The sequence below is a fragment of the Petaurus breviceps genome, unplaced genomic scaffold (assembly GCF_028583685.1).
Source record: "Petaurus breviceps papuanus isolate PSGF00001 unplaced genomic scaffold, PetGlider_PUasm1.0 90630, whole genome shotgun sequence".
Taxonomy (NCBI): Eukaryota; Metazoa; Chordata; class Mammalia; order Diprotodontia; family Petauridae; genus Petaurus; species Petaurus breviceps.
Genome location: NW_027187291.1, coordinates 1,589,811 through 1,608,697, shown reverse-complemented (window position 1 = coordinate 1,608,697; position 18,887 = coordinate 1,589,811). Strand labels below are relative to the sequence as shown.

At 39.0% G+C, this 18,887-nt stretch overlaps 1 protein-coding gene across 3 annotated transcripts in view; it reads left to right on the top strand.

Annotated features, from left to right (window-relative positions):
* The window catches only part of SKAP1 (src kinase associated phosphoprotein 1), a 391,122-nt gene that overhangs the window by 57,319 nt on the left and 314,916 nt on the right, over nt 1-18,887 (top strand). For all 3 annotated transcript variants that reach the window (XM_069064333.1, XM_069064332.1, XM_069064334.1), the window contains exon 3: nt 6,565-6,590. In XM_069064333.1, coding sequence (XP_068920434.1) covers nt 6,565-6,590 — 26 coding nt within the window. The remainder of the gene's footprint in view (nt 1-6,564; nt 6,591-18,887) is intronic.

The window sequence follows — 18,887 nt, the reverse complement described above, 5'->3', positions numbered from 1 at the left end:
GGTCTAGATACCTGGATCCCAGTTCTCTTATGCCACCTCTGGTAAAATCTACCAGATGGAGCTCTTTTCCCATTCCTGTTCTATAATGCCAGTGGTCTGTTCCCATTCCTTGTCTCCCCCTCTCCCCTCCCCCTCCCCCTTTCATAATGTAACATATGTACCCAGAGCTCTTGTCTACTTTGATCTATAAATGTAGTGGAGAATGGGGTTACTTGTTATAAAAAACAATTTGGAAATAGTGATTAGAAAAGTCACTATTATATACTTCTCTTTGACCCAACTATACCACTACCAGGCATTTACCCTAAGGAGAGTAAAGACAGAGAGAAAGGCCATCTATACACAAAAATATTTATAGTAGCATTTTGGGTAGTAGCAAAGAATTAGAAGGAAAGTAAGGCCCATCAATTGGGAAATGTCTGGATAAATTATATTATGGGAATATTATAAAGTATTATTGTTCTATAAGGAAATGGCAAAATTGATTTCAGAGAAACTTTAGAAGATTTTTATCAACTGATGCATATCAAAGCAAGAAGAACCAGAACAGTTTATATAAGGATGACAGTATTATAAAGGAAACAGCATTAAAAAAACATTTCTAATCAATGCAGTGAGCAATCATAACTTTAGAAGGCTGACAGCAAAGCATGCCTCCAGCCTCTCAGCTCAGGTAGTGAACTATTGGTATAGGAGGAATATTGTGAGACATGGACAATATGGTTATTTTGTTTAACTGTACTTCCTTGTTACAAGAGAGGGTTCCTCTATGAGTGGTGTGTGTGTGTGTGTGTGTGTGTGTGTGAGAGAGAGAGAGAGAGAGAGAGAGAGAGAGAGAGAGAGAAAAGAAAAAAGAAGAGAGAATATGTATATTATGTATATTGTGGTGATCCTGGATAGAAGTTTTAAACCACCAGTGGTGGTGTTGGGAGATAGTCATAAGGTAACTTGGAAATATTAGAGCAGAATTGATTAGAGATATGAAGGAAGAACCCAGGGTGGGCTGATCAGTGTGAGAGAAACTGAGCTAATCAGCTCTCCAGAGAGACTAACATGAAGATGATTAGAGGGACATAGCCATGAAGTTCAGGAAGCAGACCATGTGCCTGAAAGGAGGCATACTAGTTTAAAAAACTTCTCTGAGCACAGAATCCCTGGTGTACCTCGACCAAGTTGGGGGTCAGAGTATGACTGCTATAAAGGTAGTTTGGACTTTAATTTGAGTGATATACCCAGGCCCAGAAAGGAAATAGTTGGCTTCTCCCATGATGAGAAATGATAGCAAAAACCAGAGATGGGCATAAGGGAAAAGAGAAGAAATACTAGCACAGCACCACAGCCTGGGAACATCTAAGTGTAGCTGTCAGCAGCTGGAGGCAGAATAGAGTAGCAGAGAGAGCCCTTGACTTGGAAATGGAAGGCCTGGGGTCTGCTAGTTCTGGCTATGCCACTAATCACACTATGATATTGATTTTCTACCCATCTCCACAGTGCTTGTCCTAAAACTCCTCTTCTCTCCTCAAGTCTGACATACCACCTTCTTCCCCACCTTTTCATTTGAGGACTTCATCTTTACTTTCCTGAGAAAATAGAGACAATTCTCCATGAATGCTCTCTCCTCTTTTGCTTCAGTCCTGATGAAGATATAACCTTTCTCCTTGACAAGACTAGCTCTTCAACATGTTTTCTCTACCCTTTCTCTTCTATCTTCTCCAACAGATTGCTTCCATGCTCTGATCCTCTCTCTAATCTTCATTATCTCTATATCTGCTGGTTCCTTCCCTACCCCTAAAAACTCTAATTAGGGTCTACTGCCCTATCAAGCCATTATCCAGTTTTGCTCTTCTGTTTCATGGCCGAACTCCTAGAAATATCTACCTACCTATCCATGCCTGTCTATCCTGTATTACCCTCTTTAGTGTTTTTCCAAAAATTTTTCACATCCATCATTCTGGAGTCCTTCCTTGTTTTCTCTCAACATTGTTGGAGAACCAAGGGAGTTGTTTCTTTCTGTCTACCTGTCATGCCTCATTCTTGCCACGTTAACAGGTCTTCTTCCCTGTGTGTCATACAGTTCCTTGATCATGTCCTTTACTCCTTGTTGAGTAAATGTAGCCAGCTCACACCGACCATGGGCCTTTCCATTACCATCTGCGTAAAGATCACCCTTGGTCGTTGCTACCATATAACAATGCAGGCAAAATGGCAAAATATTTGTATTCAAAAGGTGGGCCTTGAGGTGGCTAGATGGAGCAGTGAATAGAGCACCAGCCCTCAGGAGTCAGGAGGACCTGAGTTCAAATCTGGCCTCAGACACTTAACACAAAAACTAGCCATGTGACCTTGGGCAAGTCACTTAACCCTAATTGCAAAAAGCAAAAAAAAAAAAAACAAAACAAAAGGTGGGCCTCTGCTGTTATTAGATCCTTGGTGTTAGTACAAGTGTTTTGTAATTTTCAAAAAACAGTCCAGCCCACCCTTCTCATTTTCAACTCTGGGCCCAACTCATTGTCTGCTGTATTGTCTATCCCAGAAGTACATACTGTTGGATAAGTTTTATGGGGGTGTGCATTCATACATGTGTTGAAAGCTGGCATATGGATAAGCATTCCTCATCCATTTGGTCATCCCTGTGTGGATGGACACACCAGACTCCTTTGAGCAATTATAAATCTCTTCCAGGAGGCTGTGCAGTGTTTTAAGCCTTGATACAATCAACACAAGTAGCCTCGGCCACTTAATACGTACTTTATAAAGTTTCATTGTCTGACTGATCTTGGAAAAGTCAGTTCCCCTGTATGAGGGAACTGTTTTCCCTTCTGTAAAATGGAGATGAGGATAATACCTGTACTACCTTTCTCACAGGGTGGGTTTGTGTGTACATATATAAATGTGAGTTCCAGTTTTATATCCCAATAACCACTAGAGCATCAGCTCAAGATAATGATTGACATTTGTAAGTATGACCCTTAGTCATCAAGGGGAGATTAAATTATGAGCAATTGGTTATTTTTACAAAGCTGACAAGTGCATAATACATTTTACAGAGATTGCCAATAAGAAACTCTTTAAATAAATGTCACAATTTAAAGGATTGACCTCCAGTTGTCTGGGAAATGACCTTATTTAGAACAGAGTATTCTCTGACCCTTTTGGGTAAGTGAAACATTCATATTCTCTCTACACCTTCATTATAATACTCTCATCCCTCCCCATCACTCATTTTTGGATGAATGATAAGTCATCACAGTAAGTTTTCACATGGAATGGAATGCTGACTGGGCATTTTTAAGGGTGTGGTGGCTAGGCTTCTTTCCCAGTTTTACTGGTTTTTGTTGGAATCATTCTAATTTAAGAAGCTTATTCTGAAGTTATGACTATGCTACATTATGAATCCTTAAATAAGCAGATAGATAAGGTCAATAGCCTGAAAAACCTTAAACTATCTCCCCATTAACTATAATGGGGAGGCCAGGAATTTTAAAATTATTTTCTTCTCAGCCTAAAAGAATGTCATAATGCTGGCAGTCACATTTTCAGAAGACAGCTGGTATCAGTGTTTCTGAGATTCGTGTGTGTATGTCTGTGTGTGTGTGTGGTTAGTGTATTTGGAGTGAAAAGAGAAAAGTATTAAGTCAAGCTCTTTGATAAATCAAATGATTTTAGCAAAAGAGTTGACTTAGAATTTGGGTATTTAAAAAATATTTGAAGGTAGTGGAAGCTTTCTCTTTTTTCTCTTGATATCTTCTTGCAGGTTTCTGGATTCTAGCCTCAAATGTTCATTAAGACCTAAGTCTTAATGTCTTTGATGTTTCCTTAATAAGTCTCTAAGATTGGAGGTTTAGTTTTAAGTCTTATTATCCCTTCCCTCAAGCCCCCACAGTGGAAAATTATTTTAGTTTCATTAATAAAGCAATATAAATACCAAGCTTTATCTTATGTGCAATGCAAACTTAAAGTTTCAGAACTATGCATTCCACAGAGTACATGGTATGGAATATCACCCTTCCTCAGCAGTTGCCTAGGAAATATGGGAAGGTAAATTGTTTTGAATGAGTGCAGAAATGATAGTTACTAAATGGTTCCAACATATTCTCTCTTCTCTGTCTCTCTCTGTCTCTCTCTGTCTCTGTCTCTCTGTCTCTGTCTCTGTCTCTCTCTCCCTGTCTCTGTCTGTCTGTCTGTCTGTCTGTCTGTCTCTCTCTCTCTCTCTCTCTCTCTCTCTCTCTCTCTCTCTCTCTCTCTCTCTCTCCCAGTTTACTCTTAAATTTAGCCCCAAACATTTTGGTCTGCAAATGATGTTACAACACTGAATAAACCACTGTCTGTGCCTCAGATTCCTCATCTGTAAATGGAGAATGGACCTATGATTTCATTGGTATAGGGAACTCTCCGGTGAGGAAGCTCCTATCAGTGCACGTAAAACATTGTCCAGAGCACTGAGAAGCTAACTAACTTACCTAGGGTCACACAGTGAGCATATGTCTGAAGCGGGGGTTAAATCCAGGGTTTCTTGGTTTTGAGACCAACTCTCTACAGAAAATGCCTGTCTGCCTCCCAAACATCTGTAAAACAGATATGATAATACACTATTTTCTTAAGGTTTTTAAGAGCAGGGACTTCATTTTTGTCTGTGTATCCCTAGCACCTAGCACAGTACATGGTACATAATAGATATTTGATAAATGCTTATTGATTGATTAATTACCTATCTCACTGGGGTTGTGGGGAAAGCAAAATGTGAGTTATTATTTATGTTGCAGAGCAAAGATGTCTTCATTTTTACATTCTAGCAGAAAGTTCAAAGAGGAGATTAAAGATGTTAGTTGTCTGCCATATGGCTGAGAATCTTGGAATACCTCAGTCTCCAAAGAATTAAAATTTCAGGTCACCAAAAGGGCAATGGAGAGACACATGTTGCATAGAAATAAGATACCGCCCATCTCCATTGAGGAAATGTGCCACCCCCCCCACCTCACCCCCATAGTAGTATAAAAGATATCATCAAAGAAATGTACAATTAGAAACAGAGGTGGGTGTTGTGAGAGTAAAGAATAAATGGACATCTAGTGTGCTCCACTGGCACCCAAGTAATATAAAGAGAGGTGGAGAAAGTTCCCCAGCAGACCTCGAGTGTTCCTGAGATCCTTTAAGGGGATTTGCAAGGTCAAAACTATCTTCATAATAGTACTAAGTCCAAACTATATAAAGAGAAACTCTTTGGGAGGTCCTCAGAAATTTTTAAGCGTATAAAGGGATTGAGATAAAAAAAAGTTTGAGAGCTACCATTTATATGTTAAGGATCTTCAAGTACATGTTGGATAAAGACATTTAAAGGAATCAGCTAAAGAAAACCACTAAGGGGAAAAGTTAAATTTTGAATTTTTTTTCTTGGTCCTGAACTTGAGAAAACTTAAGGTGTCACTTCTTTATCAGTCCCAAGGAGCAAGATCCACATTGTAATTTTTGATAGAAAGTTCTTAACTAATATTTCATCCGAGATTTACATAAAATAAGTAAAGCTGAGTTAAATGATCCCTCATGTATTTTGTAGCGCTAATACTATACTTCCAAGAGTGAAACACCATGATCTGGAATGGAAGGTTGAAGAAGTTACTGAGGCTTGAATTTAGATCTGACAATCATATATCAGTACCCAGTTTCTAATTTATAGTGTAAGAGAGTGCCTGAGTATGAAAAAGGATTCAAAGACTTAGATAGTTATGTAGCTGGCAAAAGGGTCAGAGGCAGGATTTGAACCCAGACCTTCCAGACTTCAGGTCCTGTGTTCTATCTACAATACCATACCATGATGCCTCTCCTGAGACTAATGCATCTGTCAGATTCCAGTGAAAGCCTTTGATGTTTCCTTAATGAGCACACTGCTACTGCTACCATTACTTCTATTACTGCTACCCCTACTGTCGCTGCCATTACCACCACCACCATCATCATCATCATTATTACCCCCACCACTGCCACCATCACCATCACCATCACCACTGCTACGACTAGGGGATATTTATATAGTATAAATAGTATTATACCTGGGTGGGGAACTTGCGGCCTCGAGGCTAGGTACTCAGGTGCAGCCTTTTGACTAAGTCCAAGTTTTACAGAACAAATCTAGAGGATCTCAAGGGCCACATGTGGCCTCGAGGCCATAGGTTCCCCACCTATGTACTATACTGTTGTATAGGTTTACAAATCACTTTACATATACTCTCATGGGATGTGGTAAATGCCATAGCTCTTATTATCCCTGTTTTTAAAATGAGGAAATTGAGGCTCTAAGAAATCCATGACCTGCCTGTGTTCCCACAGTTTGAAGTGTCATAAGCAGACTTTAAACTCAGTTCTCTGTCCTGACCCTAATTTCAATGTTTTTTGCCCATACTACACTGAGCTGTCTTTGCGTAAGTAACCATTTTAGCCATTCTCTGAGTATCAGATAAGTCTCTTTGGTCCAGGTCCTACAGTTACTTACGGCCAATCTAAATTAAGAAAAAATGGTTAAGTGAATTTTAAAATATACTTATCTGCCTTCTCTTCTTTGTATTTCAGATACCGCTTGGATTTCCAACCCCGAGGTGAGTATTGCTTAACTGTGACTTTATTCCCTTAGAGTGGCTAGTAAGCTGGGTGCTGGTTTCCAGTTCTAAGGTTCTTCTGTTTTATTTAGACAAGTTCCTCCACTAAATAGCATTAACTGCTTTTCATGGGAAATTTGGTGGAGTATTAATAATCCTACATCCTGCTACCCCTCCCCTTTCCCTCATGTGCCTCAGTTTCCTCTTCTGTAAAATGAGGGTTTAGAAGGGATTAGGAGATCTCTGAAGCCCCTTCTGGCTCTAAAGCTCTAATCTTGGGCTCTCTGGATGTCAGTGATGTGCCTAGCCCAACCCAACCCTGCTGGGCACTCCTGCTTATTAGCAACAGGAGGTCCTGATGCTTCTGCCTTCTGAGTGAATTGTTGCTGGACTGTTTTCGAGGAACAGGAAAATACACTCTTTTTTGCACCTCAAATGACTGATGAAAATGGAAGGATCCACTGGCATTCAAACAAGATAGAAGCAGGGGCCATGATAAAAGCCTTGTGAGTTTTCCAAGCCAGCTAATCCTTCATTTGCTCCAGAAATAAATTCCAGTGTGTTACCTCCTTGATCACTGTGCGCTTGCACACATCTTGTCTGTCTGGCAACACAGAAATGTCAGAAATGCGGCAGTGTTGAAATTCCCACTAGAACAGCGTTATCACGTTTTAATATGAGCCTCAGTGCAGCCTCGATGCTTCTAATTGCTTCCAAACCATTGTTTTCCTGCGTTTGGTTGATGAACCCAGCATCTGGCATCATTCGAGAAAGTACAACAGACAGCTGTGTACAAAATTTAAAAAAGGAAAGGATTAGAGCACATAAAAAGGTTCAAAATTGGATTTTTTGAAAGAGTTCATATCCAGTTTTTCATGCTCTTCATAAAGTTTACCTATGTTTACTCATTTAAGTACCTTAGCTGGGAAGGCTGGAAATGTTTTTCTTAAAAACAGACGAATATCAGATCTTCATTTATTTATAAATAGAGGACTTTTGATCTTCATCTCAAAATGTTTTTGATCACAGTTGCAAATAGGATCAGAGACTTTTTTTTTTGCACCGCCCTAGCAATTTTTCATTAGCTGTTTCTACATGTCATTGTGTCCTGCCTAGGCATCCAATGACTGAATATTACTTCCAGAAAACATTTCAAATGCTGTGAGTCATAATTTTCGCATTATTAAAAATCTTCACTTTCCCAGAGGATGATTTGTTTTAGATACAAATCAATTAGTTTCAAGCCCATGACCGACTTGCTGGAATAGGCGACCTTAAAGAAGGGAGAATTCCATTTGATTATTCCTATAGTTCTTGAAGCTAGCATTACTGTTTTGTAGTCGGGAGCTATAACCAGGTGATGTGACTGCATAGTTGGCTTTCAGGAAGCATTTCTAGCTCAATTCACAATTTGAAAGATGCAGAAGGGCGGCTAGGTGGCACAGTAAATAGAGCACTGTCCCGGGAGTCAGGAGGACCTGAGTTCAAATCTGGGCTCAGACACTTGACACACTTACTAGCTGTCTGACTTTGGGCAAGTCACTTAACCCCAATTGCCCTAGCAAAAAAAAAAAGATGCAGAATAATATATAAGGACAAGACAGACAAGTTTGCTTTCTGAAAGCCAAAATATAGTATTCAAGGGAATGCCCATATAACTCAGTTATTAGTATATGTATTATTTGTTTAGTATATAGTATATATACACATATTTGGGTATACATATATATGCACACATATACTAATCCCAAAAAGCAAAATAAAACAAAATCCTATGTGTAGCAGTATTCAGATGTGGTCTTTCTGAAGTGCATAGACCTATTAGAATTCATTTTTCTGAAAAAATATGACAGGTGTTAGGAATCTAGCACTAACAACATGTTGGGAAAAAATAATTTTGGATGTTAAATAGAACAGACCCTGGGGAGCATAAAGACTTAAATGCATGAGTTGTATGAAACAAAAAGCAAGCTATGCCAGGATTATTGCTCAGGGATGATATGGTTGGTTGTATGTCACTTCACAAAGAAGATATTACTACATACCCCTTTTCTAAAAAGTATATTGGGGGTAGGAAAATAATAGGCAAAGCAGACATTGTTTGGAAAGTGAAGTACATCTACTTTGTGGGAAATAGTCTGCATGTGTAGCAAAAATCTCTCTTCATTTGTGAATGTGAGGAAGAAAAATCCCTGTTTGCTGTCCGGGTTTCTTTTCCTTCCCTCAAGGTCCTCTGTTTTAATTTTGGAGCTTTCTTTCCTCCTTTGCTCAGTTGAAAGATCTTTAGCTGTCTTAGGGCTTCAAGAAGCAGTGATCTATGAAAGCAGCAGCCAACCAATCTGGGGTGCTTTGAGAGAACTTTAAAATAAAATTATGGAAAGAGCCGACTTGGAGAGGGGGTGGGGGAAATGGGGAAAGAGAGCAGCTGGCAGCAGTATTACGAAAATGCTGGAAGAGTGGTTAATGTTAGGTTGGGGATGAGGAGGGAGCGACAGGAGGCCTGAGCTTGAACTCTTACTCAAGAGGAAAGGCTTCTTGATAGTGTCAAGAAATCTTTGATATGATTTTTAAAAACTGTTTCCCTGAACTCCCTGTGGGGGAGAAGAGAGGATGTGTTTGTTAATGAACTGTTTGTTTGGCTGAGCTTTATTCTTTAGGACACATGACTAAACCAGGGTTGGATGAGTGGAAAGAAATAGTCTTGAATTTTATGACATTAGGACTTAGAAGTAGAAGGGCCCTTGAAAAGTGTAGGCTCACCGTCATTTTATAAGTGAGGAAATGTGGCCCAAGGTCACACAAGTAGTAATTAGTGGAGTGGTGGCTTGAGTCCGTGGCCTCTGGTTATGAGTCCATTGTTCTTCTGATCACATCACCACTGGTCCCTGGGGAGAATAAAGTCTCAACGTGGCTCTCCATATCCAATCCCCTTCCTCATAGGGCTGTTTTAACTACCCACATGAAAAACAGCTGGGAAGGTAATGCCATCCTCTTCTTCACACCCTTTCTTTCTTTGTGCCTTACTTCTCTGGCGCTTTGAAAAGGAGTTATCTAAGATGTGAATGAGTGAAAGAAGCATCTATTAAGTGTTTACTGTGTGTAAAGCATTGTGCTTAGCTCTGGGTTATAGACAGAAAAGGGAGATAGTCTCTTTTTCTCAAGGAACTCATGTACTAATGGAGGAGACAGCACATAGGAAGTTTTCGGCTGCAAGTCAGATGGAAGAGTCCCATAGTCCTTAGGGTGCAGAAGCAAAGCAGATGTTAGTGTCTCTTCTTTAAAGTCATTTCCACTGAGAAAATCAGACTGGGTTCCCAGATTGAGCCATTTGACGGTGCCAGGGACTTTGATGGCAAAGATTTTCTTTTCTGAGTCTTCAGTAGCTATGGCTATAGCACTTGGCAGAGGTAAGTGCCAAGCTGCATCTGAATAGGGGTTGTATGTAAAGAAGATGGCTGAGGGCACTAGGCTGGAAGCAGAAGTTTCAATGGCTCTTGGACTCAGGGTCCTGGCCTGTCTTCCCTGGGGTCTGCAGGGAGATAGTGGTCAGGATGATGGTGGTGGCCCAGCTTGCCTAGTACATGCTTGCTGAGTCTTGTCTCTCCCTCAAGGTACCTTGCTGCTTCATCAGGCTGGTTTCCCTGTCCTGTGTATGGTTGGCAGTTGGTAGGGATGGTTGGTTCCCTGGGTGATGTCTGTGAGGGCTGCACTGGAAGCAGAACTACTAGTGGTCTTGGTGGGGAGGAGGGTTGTACAGACGAAGAGGAAGTGCAAAGAAAGGAGAACTGGATTAGAGTTCAGAGGACTAGGGTTTGACTACCACTTCTGATACTCCCTTTTAGACCTTGGTCAGGTCACTTCTCTCTGTTCCACAATTTCTTCTTCTATAAAAATGAGTTGGAGTATGGGATCTGTAATAAACTTTCCATGTCAAAATCCTATGATTTTGTGAAATACACCTGGGAAATGATCTCCTGAAATGAAGGAAACTGACTGTCAGATAAACATTTGCTAGCCCAGCATTCTATTCCAAACCTACCTTTGTCTAGTTGGGGACTGACTCCACTGTGTTTAATATTTTGAAGAGAGTAGTATAACATCTTCTTTAATGCCATTCCATGTCAGGCACCGTGTTGTGGCAGAAAGAGCACTAAATCTAGGGTCAGAGGACCTGAGTTCAGATCCTGACTGTGATATTTACTAACTTTGTAATCCTGGGGGCAAATAATTTCTTCTCTCCCAATATCAATTTCTACTTCTGCAAAATTAGGGAGTCATAACCTCTGTTCTCTAAGATATGTTCTAGCTCTTAGATTCTACGTTCCTATAAGTTTTCATATTGGCCTATCTCCCTTGTCAGATGATGTATTTTGGTGAAGGTGAAGGGGAAAATTTATAAGGAAAGGGAGGGGAGAAATAGTCTGATAGGCCCTTGTCCTTACTGTGCAATGTTGGGAGAAATGGGGGCTTCTATAATTTAGGTCACATATAGTTGGAGTACACAGGAATTTTTGTTTTTAGTAAGATGAAAGCTTTTGTTTCTTCAGCACTTAGCACAATGCCTATCAAATCATGAATGCTTATTGAATTGACTTTTAGGTGCTAGTATAACTCCCAGTGCCTTTAAAAGTATTTTTCTTTTTTAAGCTTAGCTTAAAATTTTTTAATACCCCATTTTTTAGTTATGAAAGTCATGCACTAAAATCTCTGCAATGATTTTTTTTTGTCTTTTTGGAGGGGGTAAGAGGCAGGGCAATTGGAGTTAAGTGACTTGCCCAAGGTCACACAGCTAGTAAATGTCTGAGGCCACATTTGAACTCAGGTCCTCCTGACTTCAGAACTGGTGTTCTATTCACTGCACCACCTAGCTGCCCCCTTGCCATGTTATTTTTGCCATTCCAATTCATCAAATGTTGCAGAAGCAATGGTTGACTTTTTGGAGCACATGACTAGAAGTCAGGATGCCAGTTTTGTTCTTTGGTCAAATACTCTTTCTAGTATTGAGAAATCCACTTTTTCTCTCTGTACCTCAGTTTTCCTCTTTGTAAAGTATATTAATAATTATTGATCTATAAATATTTATTCAGCACCATTATGTGCTATGCACTGTGGAGACAAAATGAAGCAAAAGATACTCTTGCCCTCAAGGAGCTTACAGTGTAATGGGGGATATGACATGCAAACAAATATATACAAAGCAAACTATATACAAGATAAATAGCAAATAATTAACAGAGGGAAGGCACTAAAATTAAGAGGAGCTGGGAAAGGCAAACCAGGGAAGTCAGTAGGTGGAGGGTGGGAAGGAGAGTACTAGGTATGGGAACAGCAGGTGAAAATGCCTGGAGTCAAGAGATGGAATATCTTGTTCATGAATCAAAGAGTATGTGGTAGGAATAAGGTGGAAGAAGACAGGAAAAGTAGGAGGGGACTAGGGTGAATGGGGCTTTGAATGCCAGACAGCATTTTATGATTGAACCAGAGGCAATAGGGAGCCAGTGGAGTTTATGGAGTGAGGGGGATGACAGGAGGGAGGGAAGAGACATGATCCTGCCTGTGCTTTAGGAAAATCCCTTTGATGGCTGAATGGAGCCACCATGGCCTTGTAGTTTTATGAGCAAATTAGATGTAGTTTACACTGTGAAATGTATCTAATATAAAATATTGCTAATAATAAATAATTTCATGTGAATTAGCATTAACTCCCTCCTATACCCCCCCAGGCCCAAGGTTTAAACTAAATCATGCTATTTTCAAGTATGAATTTAATTAAAAATGAAATGAAAATACAACCAATAATGCATTTACATAAGTCTAGTAATACTTGTTTACGTTAGGGGCAGGCACTGGGGTATACTAGAAAGGCTTCTGGATTAGGAGTCAGAGGACCTAGAATCTAGTCTTGGCTCTCTAACTATGTGTCACTAGACTATATGGGCAAACCCACAACTCCTCTGAGCCTCAGTTTCCTCCTGTGAACTCACTGGTTTGTGGGTACCCCCTCCATTAGTGTTAGTTATAGCCTGTTACTATCTCCTTATCCCTTATTATTCTTGTCCTTCCATAGATTCTTTTGTGAAAAATGTACTCAGTGGGTTGGAGGCATTCTTCTAGGTCATGGGTTCTGTTCCTGGGCCAGTTGAACTTTTATTTTTTGATAACTGTATTTCAATCCAGCTGGTTTCCTTTGTCATCCTTTGTATTTTATTTGATTCATTTTAAAACATGATTTTGAGGAATGGTATTTGGGCTTCACCATATCACCTAAGGAGTCCATGGCACAAAAAAGGTTTTTCAATATTTCTTAGATTCAGGCTGTTTATCTGTTTTCCCTTGTTCCTACAATTTCCTCATCTGTTTAAAATAAGGGGGCAGGGGATAACAATGTCTGCTCTGCATACTTTGCTAGGTTGTGGTGAAGATAAAAATAAGATAATATAGACATATATGAAATATAGATAATATAGACTAAAGTGATTGCAAACTTCAGAGCATTCTAGGAAAAAAAATGTTACCATCAGCAGCAGCACTCTTACTGTTGTTTTTACTAGTGATGGTGTTGTTGTCTGGTGAACCATTTTTAAAACTCCAAGGAAATCTGATACAGATTTCCAGGAAAATGATAGATATGAGATTCCTCCTCTGTGAGCCTAGAAAGACATGATTTTTGAAGTGACAGGTTTTTTTCCTGTGCCCAAACAATGGAGGCCAAGAGAAGAAGGGAAGGAATCCATGGTAAAAAAAATTCGGTAAATAAAATATTACTGGATACATTTAAAAATTGTATTTATCTTGGCATCATTTCCTCCCCACCTTTTTTTTCCTCCCATGAGAGATAACTCATTAATATCCATAATGAGAACCTCAAAGATTTTTTAATATAAGGCACTTCCAGAAACAAAAGATATTTTTATTCCTGTACCTACTATATTTTATAGTTGATGGTGATTTACAGGAGAGCTACACACATAAATATGTGCAATTTCATAATACATACTCCACACTGGTAGTATTTAGATGGAATACATTTGTAACCTTTATCCATGGCAAATGCACCCTAATTTCTATACTGAGCGGCAGTGTAGTATAGTAGATAGTCTTGGAATCAAGAATTCTTTTAATTCTTTTTGTTGTTCAGTCATGTCTGACTCTTTGTGACCCCATTTGGGATTTTCTTGGCAAAGATACTAGAGTAGGTTCAAAGAACGAAGGATAAACAGCAACAACAATTGCTTAACCCTGGGCAAAGCTTTTAACCTCTCAGAGTTTGAGTTTCTTTATCAGTAAAATGGGCCCTAATCATAGGAGTTGCTTCATAGGGTTGTTGTGAATCTCAAGTAAGATAATAATAATGAGGACTACTAGCATTTATATAACATGTTAAGGTTTTCAAAACACTTTACAGATTTTATCTCATTTTATCTTCACACAAATCTTGAGAGATGGGTGCTATTATTGTCTCCATTTTGAAGATGAGGAAACTGAGGCAGAAAGGTTAAATGACTTGCCCAGGGTAAACAGCTAGTAAGTGTTGGAGGTAGTAAAAGTCCATCGCTCTATCCACTGCGCCACCTAGCTGCCTCTGTTTGTAAAGCACCATGTGTTGTTAGCATTACAGAGATGCACAGGGCTTTTCCATTCTGCAGGATTCCATTGCTGGTGCTGCAGAGATTAAATGTATGAGCTAGTACTCTTGCAAAGGTTGAACTGTATTGGATTGAGGTTCAGATGTCGTCTAACTTCTGTTGCATTGCTATCACATACTTGGTACATGTAGTTATGACAAGTACAAGAAGCAAATCAGACCATAAAAACCACTGTCTTTACACTGAAGAAGAGAGTAAGTGAGGGGGAGAGGCTTCGCTTTGAAGTGGAGGAGAAGTGTTTTTGAATTAATGGAGTGAACAGTGATTTTCACTAAGTTTTATTTACAAAAACACCCTTTGCATTCATGCCAAGAGGCTTTAGCACAGTTGTAAGTGGGATCTATGCAAAGAAACACAGTCTAGATTTATGATGTGTTCACAAATGCACGAAAAAGTCTGAATTTACAATATTTATAATTTATCATTAAGTCTCTGTTCTATAGCTATTCTTGGAATGCCAGTGTTTTATAAACACAACTGTTGGCTGCAAACTTGGAGCAGCCCAACCTAAAGTGCTTTTTTTTTTAAAGCCTTCCAAAATGTTTTCTGTGTCTTCTGAGAGTTAACAGGAAAAAAAAATGTACACAAGGGCAAATACTCCTGACTCTGGCACAGTCTTATTTTGCTTTAACAATCTTGACAACTGCCTTTGTGGTTCGACTTCCTGTGGGTTTTTTTCCCTTTCCCTCTCCTTCACCACCCCCCTTTTGCTACATTTTGTACAAATTAGTCAGGAGAGGTAGGATACATGTTAAATATTTTTGAAGTTTAATGCTGACATTGATACCTTTTCAAATATTTAGCTTTCCAAGCTTCCTGTTCTTTTTTCCCCAAAATGACATAATGTGTTTTTATATTAATACATCTAGTTTTTAGTAGCTACTGTCAAAGAAAATGAGACATTTCTGTCTTCCTCCTCTTGGAAGAGAGACAGGGAGTGACCACTGGGGCAGAATTTCATATATATTGTCAGAGACAGTCATTGTATCAGATATTTGTGCTTAATTGATTTTATTTGTTACAAGGGAAGGTTCAGTTCCGGATTTAGATGTGAGGCCTTGTACAGAAATGACTGGAAAAATTAAAACAAAAGATATCAATAAATCTTATTTTTAAAAAAGAAAACAAAGATATATTTCTTTAGGTTATAAGAATCACTTCCCTCCAAAGTTAACATTAACTCTTTTTTATATAGCTAAGTGGCACAGTGGATAAAGTGTAGTATATGGAATTAGGAAGTCCTGAGTTCAAATCAGAGCCTCAGATACTTAATAACTCTGTGACCCCAGGCAAGTTACTTAACCTCTGCTTGACTCAGTTTCTGTTACTATCAAATGGAGATGATAATAATAATAGGACTTACCTCCCAGAGCTTTGAGGATGTAATGAATATGCTATATGGAAAGTACTTTGTAAACCTTAAAGTACTATATATATATATATATAAATATAAATTTATATATATATATATATATATATATATATATATATATAAAGAGAGAGAGAGAGAGAGAGAGAGAGAGACAGAGAGAGAGAGAGAGAGAGAGAGAGTGGGTTGCATGGGGCCTACAACATTCCCAAGTGGGCCAGAACCAGATTAAAATGCAATTGGGAAATATTTTTTAAAATAAATAAAAATACAGTAAAACATAGATATATTACATTTTAAAACCAAGCCCAGAGGGATCCTTTTTATTGTTTAGTGGTCCCCATTTCTACTTAAGTTTGACACCGCAGTAGATAACAAACTATCTCATTAGGGTAGATTTTTGTTTGTTTATTGTTTTCATTCATGTCTGACTCTGTTACCCTTTTTTGGGATTTTCTTGCCAAAGATACTGGAGTGTTTGCCATTTCCTTCTCCATCTCATTTGATAGATGAGGAAACTGAGGCAAACAGAGATAGTGACTTGCCTAGGGTCACACTGCTAGTAAGTATCAGAGGCCAGATTTTAACTCAGGAAGATAAGTCTTCCTGATGTCAAGCCCAAAGGTCCCGTCAAGCTCCAAATTCTTCAGCTTAGAAACCCAAATTCCTTGAGGGCAAGATGATTTTATTTTTGTATTTTTGTCTCCAATTCCTAGCATAGTGCCTTGCACACAATTTTGTTGTTCAGTTGTGTCTCACTCTCCATGACCCCATTTGGGATTTTCTTGGCAAAGATTCCAGAGTGGTTCGTCATTTCCTCCTCCAGCTCATTTTACAGAGGGCCATCACCAGTCATCTTGACTTTTGTCTTGTCGTTGGACTCTGATCACTCTGGAGGAGACAGTGAAGCTGAGGACTGCACATCTCTGCCTCACTTAAATCTAGTTCACAAACAAGTCATCACCCTCGTGTTCCTCTCTGAGAACAATGGAGAAGCAAGCATTTTACAGATAGGAAACTGAGGCAAACAGGGTCAAATGACTTGCCCAGAGTCACTCAGCTATTAATTGTATGTAGCTGGATTTGATTTGGGTCTTCCTGACTCCAAGCTCAGTGTTCTGTACATGATCTGTACATTTGTACATCTGTACATGATAAGCACTTAATGTTGGCATGTTGGTTGAATGAGATTGAAGAGATCAGTGCTAAGATTGTTCTGTCTCCATTTAGTTAGTGGGGAAATTGAGGCATAGAGCATGTGATTTGATTCAGCAAACATTTGCTAAGTGAGGCACAGTGCTAGGTGCAGGGGAGATACAGATATCAAAGGCTGGGTCCCTGCCATAATGGAGTTTGCTGTCTAAGGTGGGAGCCAGGGGGATGGTAGATAACAATCACAGAATTTTAGAGCTGATGTATGTAGTACAATGCATACACCAAAGGAAACCTCTTTATAAAAATTGTTCATTCAGCCTCCACTAGGAAACCCCAATGACAGGGAACTTAAAACTTCCCAAAGTGGCCTTTTCCACTTTTGGACAGCTCCAGTGACTAGTACATTTCCTCCAAATGCACCTCTTTGAAACTCTGCCTATTTGGTCTATTCCCTCTGACATTTCAAGTAGTTGAAGGCAGCTATCTTGTTATCCCTGGGTCTTCTTTTCTCCAGATCTGGATATATCCAGAATATTCTCCAAATATTCCCATTTTCTACAAGTGATCTTGATATGGCATTCATTCAAGACCCTTCCCCATTCTTCTTATCCTTCCTCTGAATGCTTACCAGGTTACCAGTGGGTTTTTTTCTTAAAATGTGTCTCCTAGAACTGAGCGTGTTACTTCCAATGTTATTTCATCAGGGCACAAAATAGGGACTCCCTCCCCCCCAACCACCCACTCCTTATTCTTAGAAGCCATACCTCTTTTAGCACAGTGTAAGATGACATTAGTTTTTTCCCTTTTCTTTCCTTTTTTTAAAAACTGCTTCATCACAATGCTGACTCTTTCTGAGCTTGCAGTCTACTAAAATCCTCAGGCCTTTTTCAAGTAAGCTGCTCTCTAACCATGTAAATCAGCTGTCAGTGTAGCAGATGGAATGCCACTGAGCCTGGAGTAGAGAAGACCTGAGTAACTGTGTGAATTCTGGGCAAGTCACTTAACTGGTGTCTGCCTCAGGTTCCCTAGATGTAAAATGGGAAATAATAATAAATTTTATTTAAAATTCAAATAATATTTTATTTTATAAAAAAAATTTAAATAGTAAAATAATAACATCACCTAACTTGTAGCATTGTTGTGCGGATCAAATAGGATATTTGTAAAGCACTTAGCACAGTAACTAGCACATAGTAGGCAGTGTATAAATGTTTCCCACCACTATTCCTACCCTGTGGTTGTAAGATGAGCCCAAGTACAAGTACAAGCACAAGACTTTATTGATCTCTGTTGTATCTCTAAGAATTAGGCAATGCTCCGGTCTCTCAAAATCATTTTGTATTCTGACTCTGTCGTCCAGTGTTTTAGCTGTCTATCCCATTTTTTATATCACCTGCAAATTTGATGAGTGCATTATCTATGCATTAACCATTGATAAAAATTGTTAAATAGCATAGATCCTTGGGCTACTTGAATAGAGGCTTCTTGCCAAGTTGATATTACTGTTCTTTGAGTCCATCCATTGAACCAGTTCCAAATCCACCTAATTATATTATCATAGCCCATATCTTTCCATCTTATCCATAAGAATGGTACGAGATACCTTGTCAAATACTTTGCTAAAATCTAGATACAACATCACCAGTATTCCCTCCATCTTCCAGTTTAGTAAGCCTGTCAAAAAAAAGAAATAAGCATAGTTTGGTATGACCTGTTCTTGACGAAGCCATGGTAGCCTTTTGTAATTATCACTTTTTTTGTTAGGTACTCATTTGCCTTCTCTTTCATGATCTATTCTAGAATTTTCCCAGAATCAAAGTTAAGCCCACTGGTATAAAGGTTATCTGTTTTCTTACTCCCCTCCTTTTAGAAAATGGGACATTTTCCCTTCTCAAGTCCTACAGCACCTCTCCCACTTCTGATTATCTTTCCCCTATCATTGATAGTGGCTTAACAATAACTTCTGTCCTCATATCAAATTCAAAAAATACAAATCATTCCTCAGACATCTATTAACTATATGACTCTAAGTCACTAAATCTCTCTCAACCTCAGTGTCCTCAATTGTAAAATGAGAATAAAAATAGCATCTAATTCACAGCATTATTGTGAGGATCAAATCAGGTA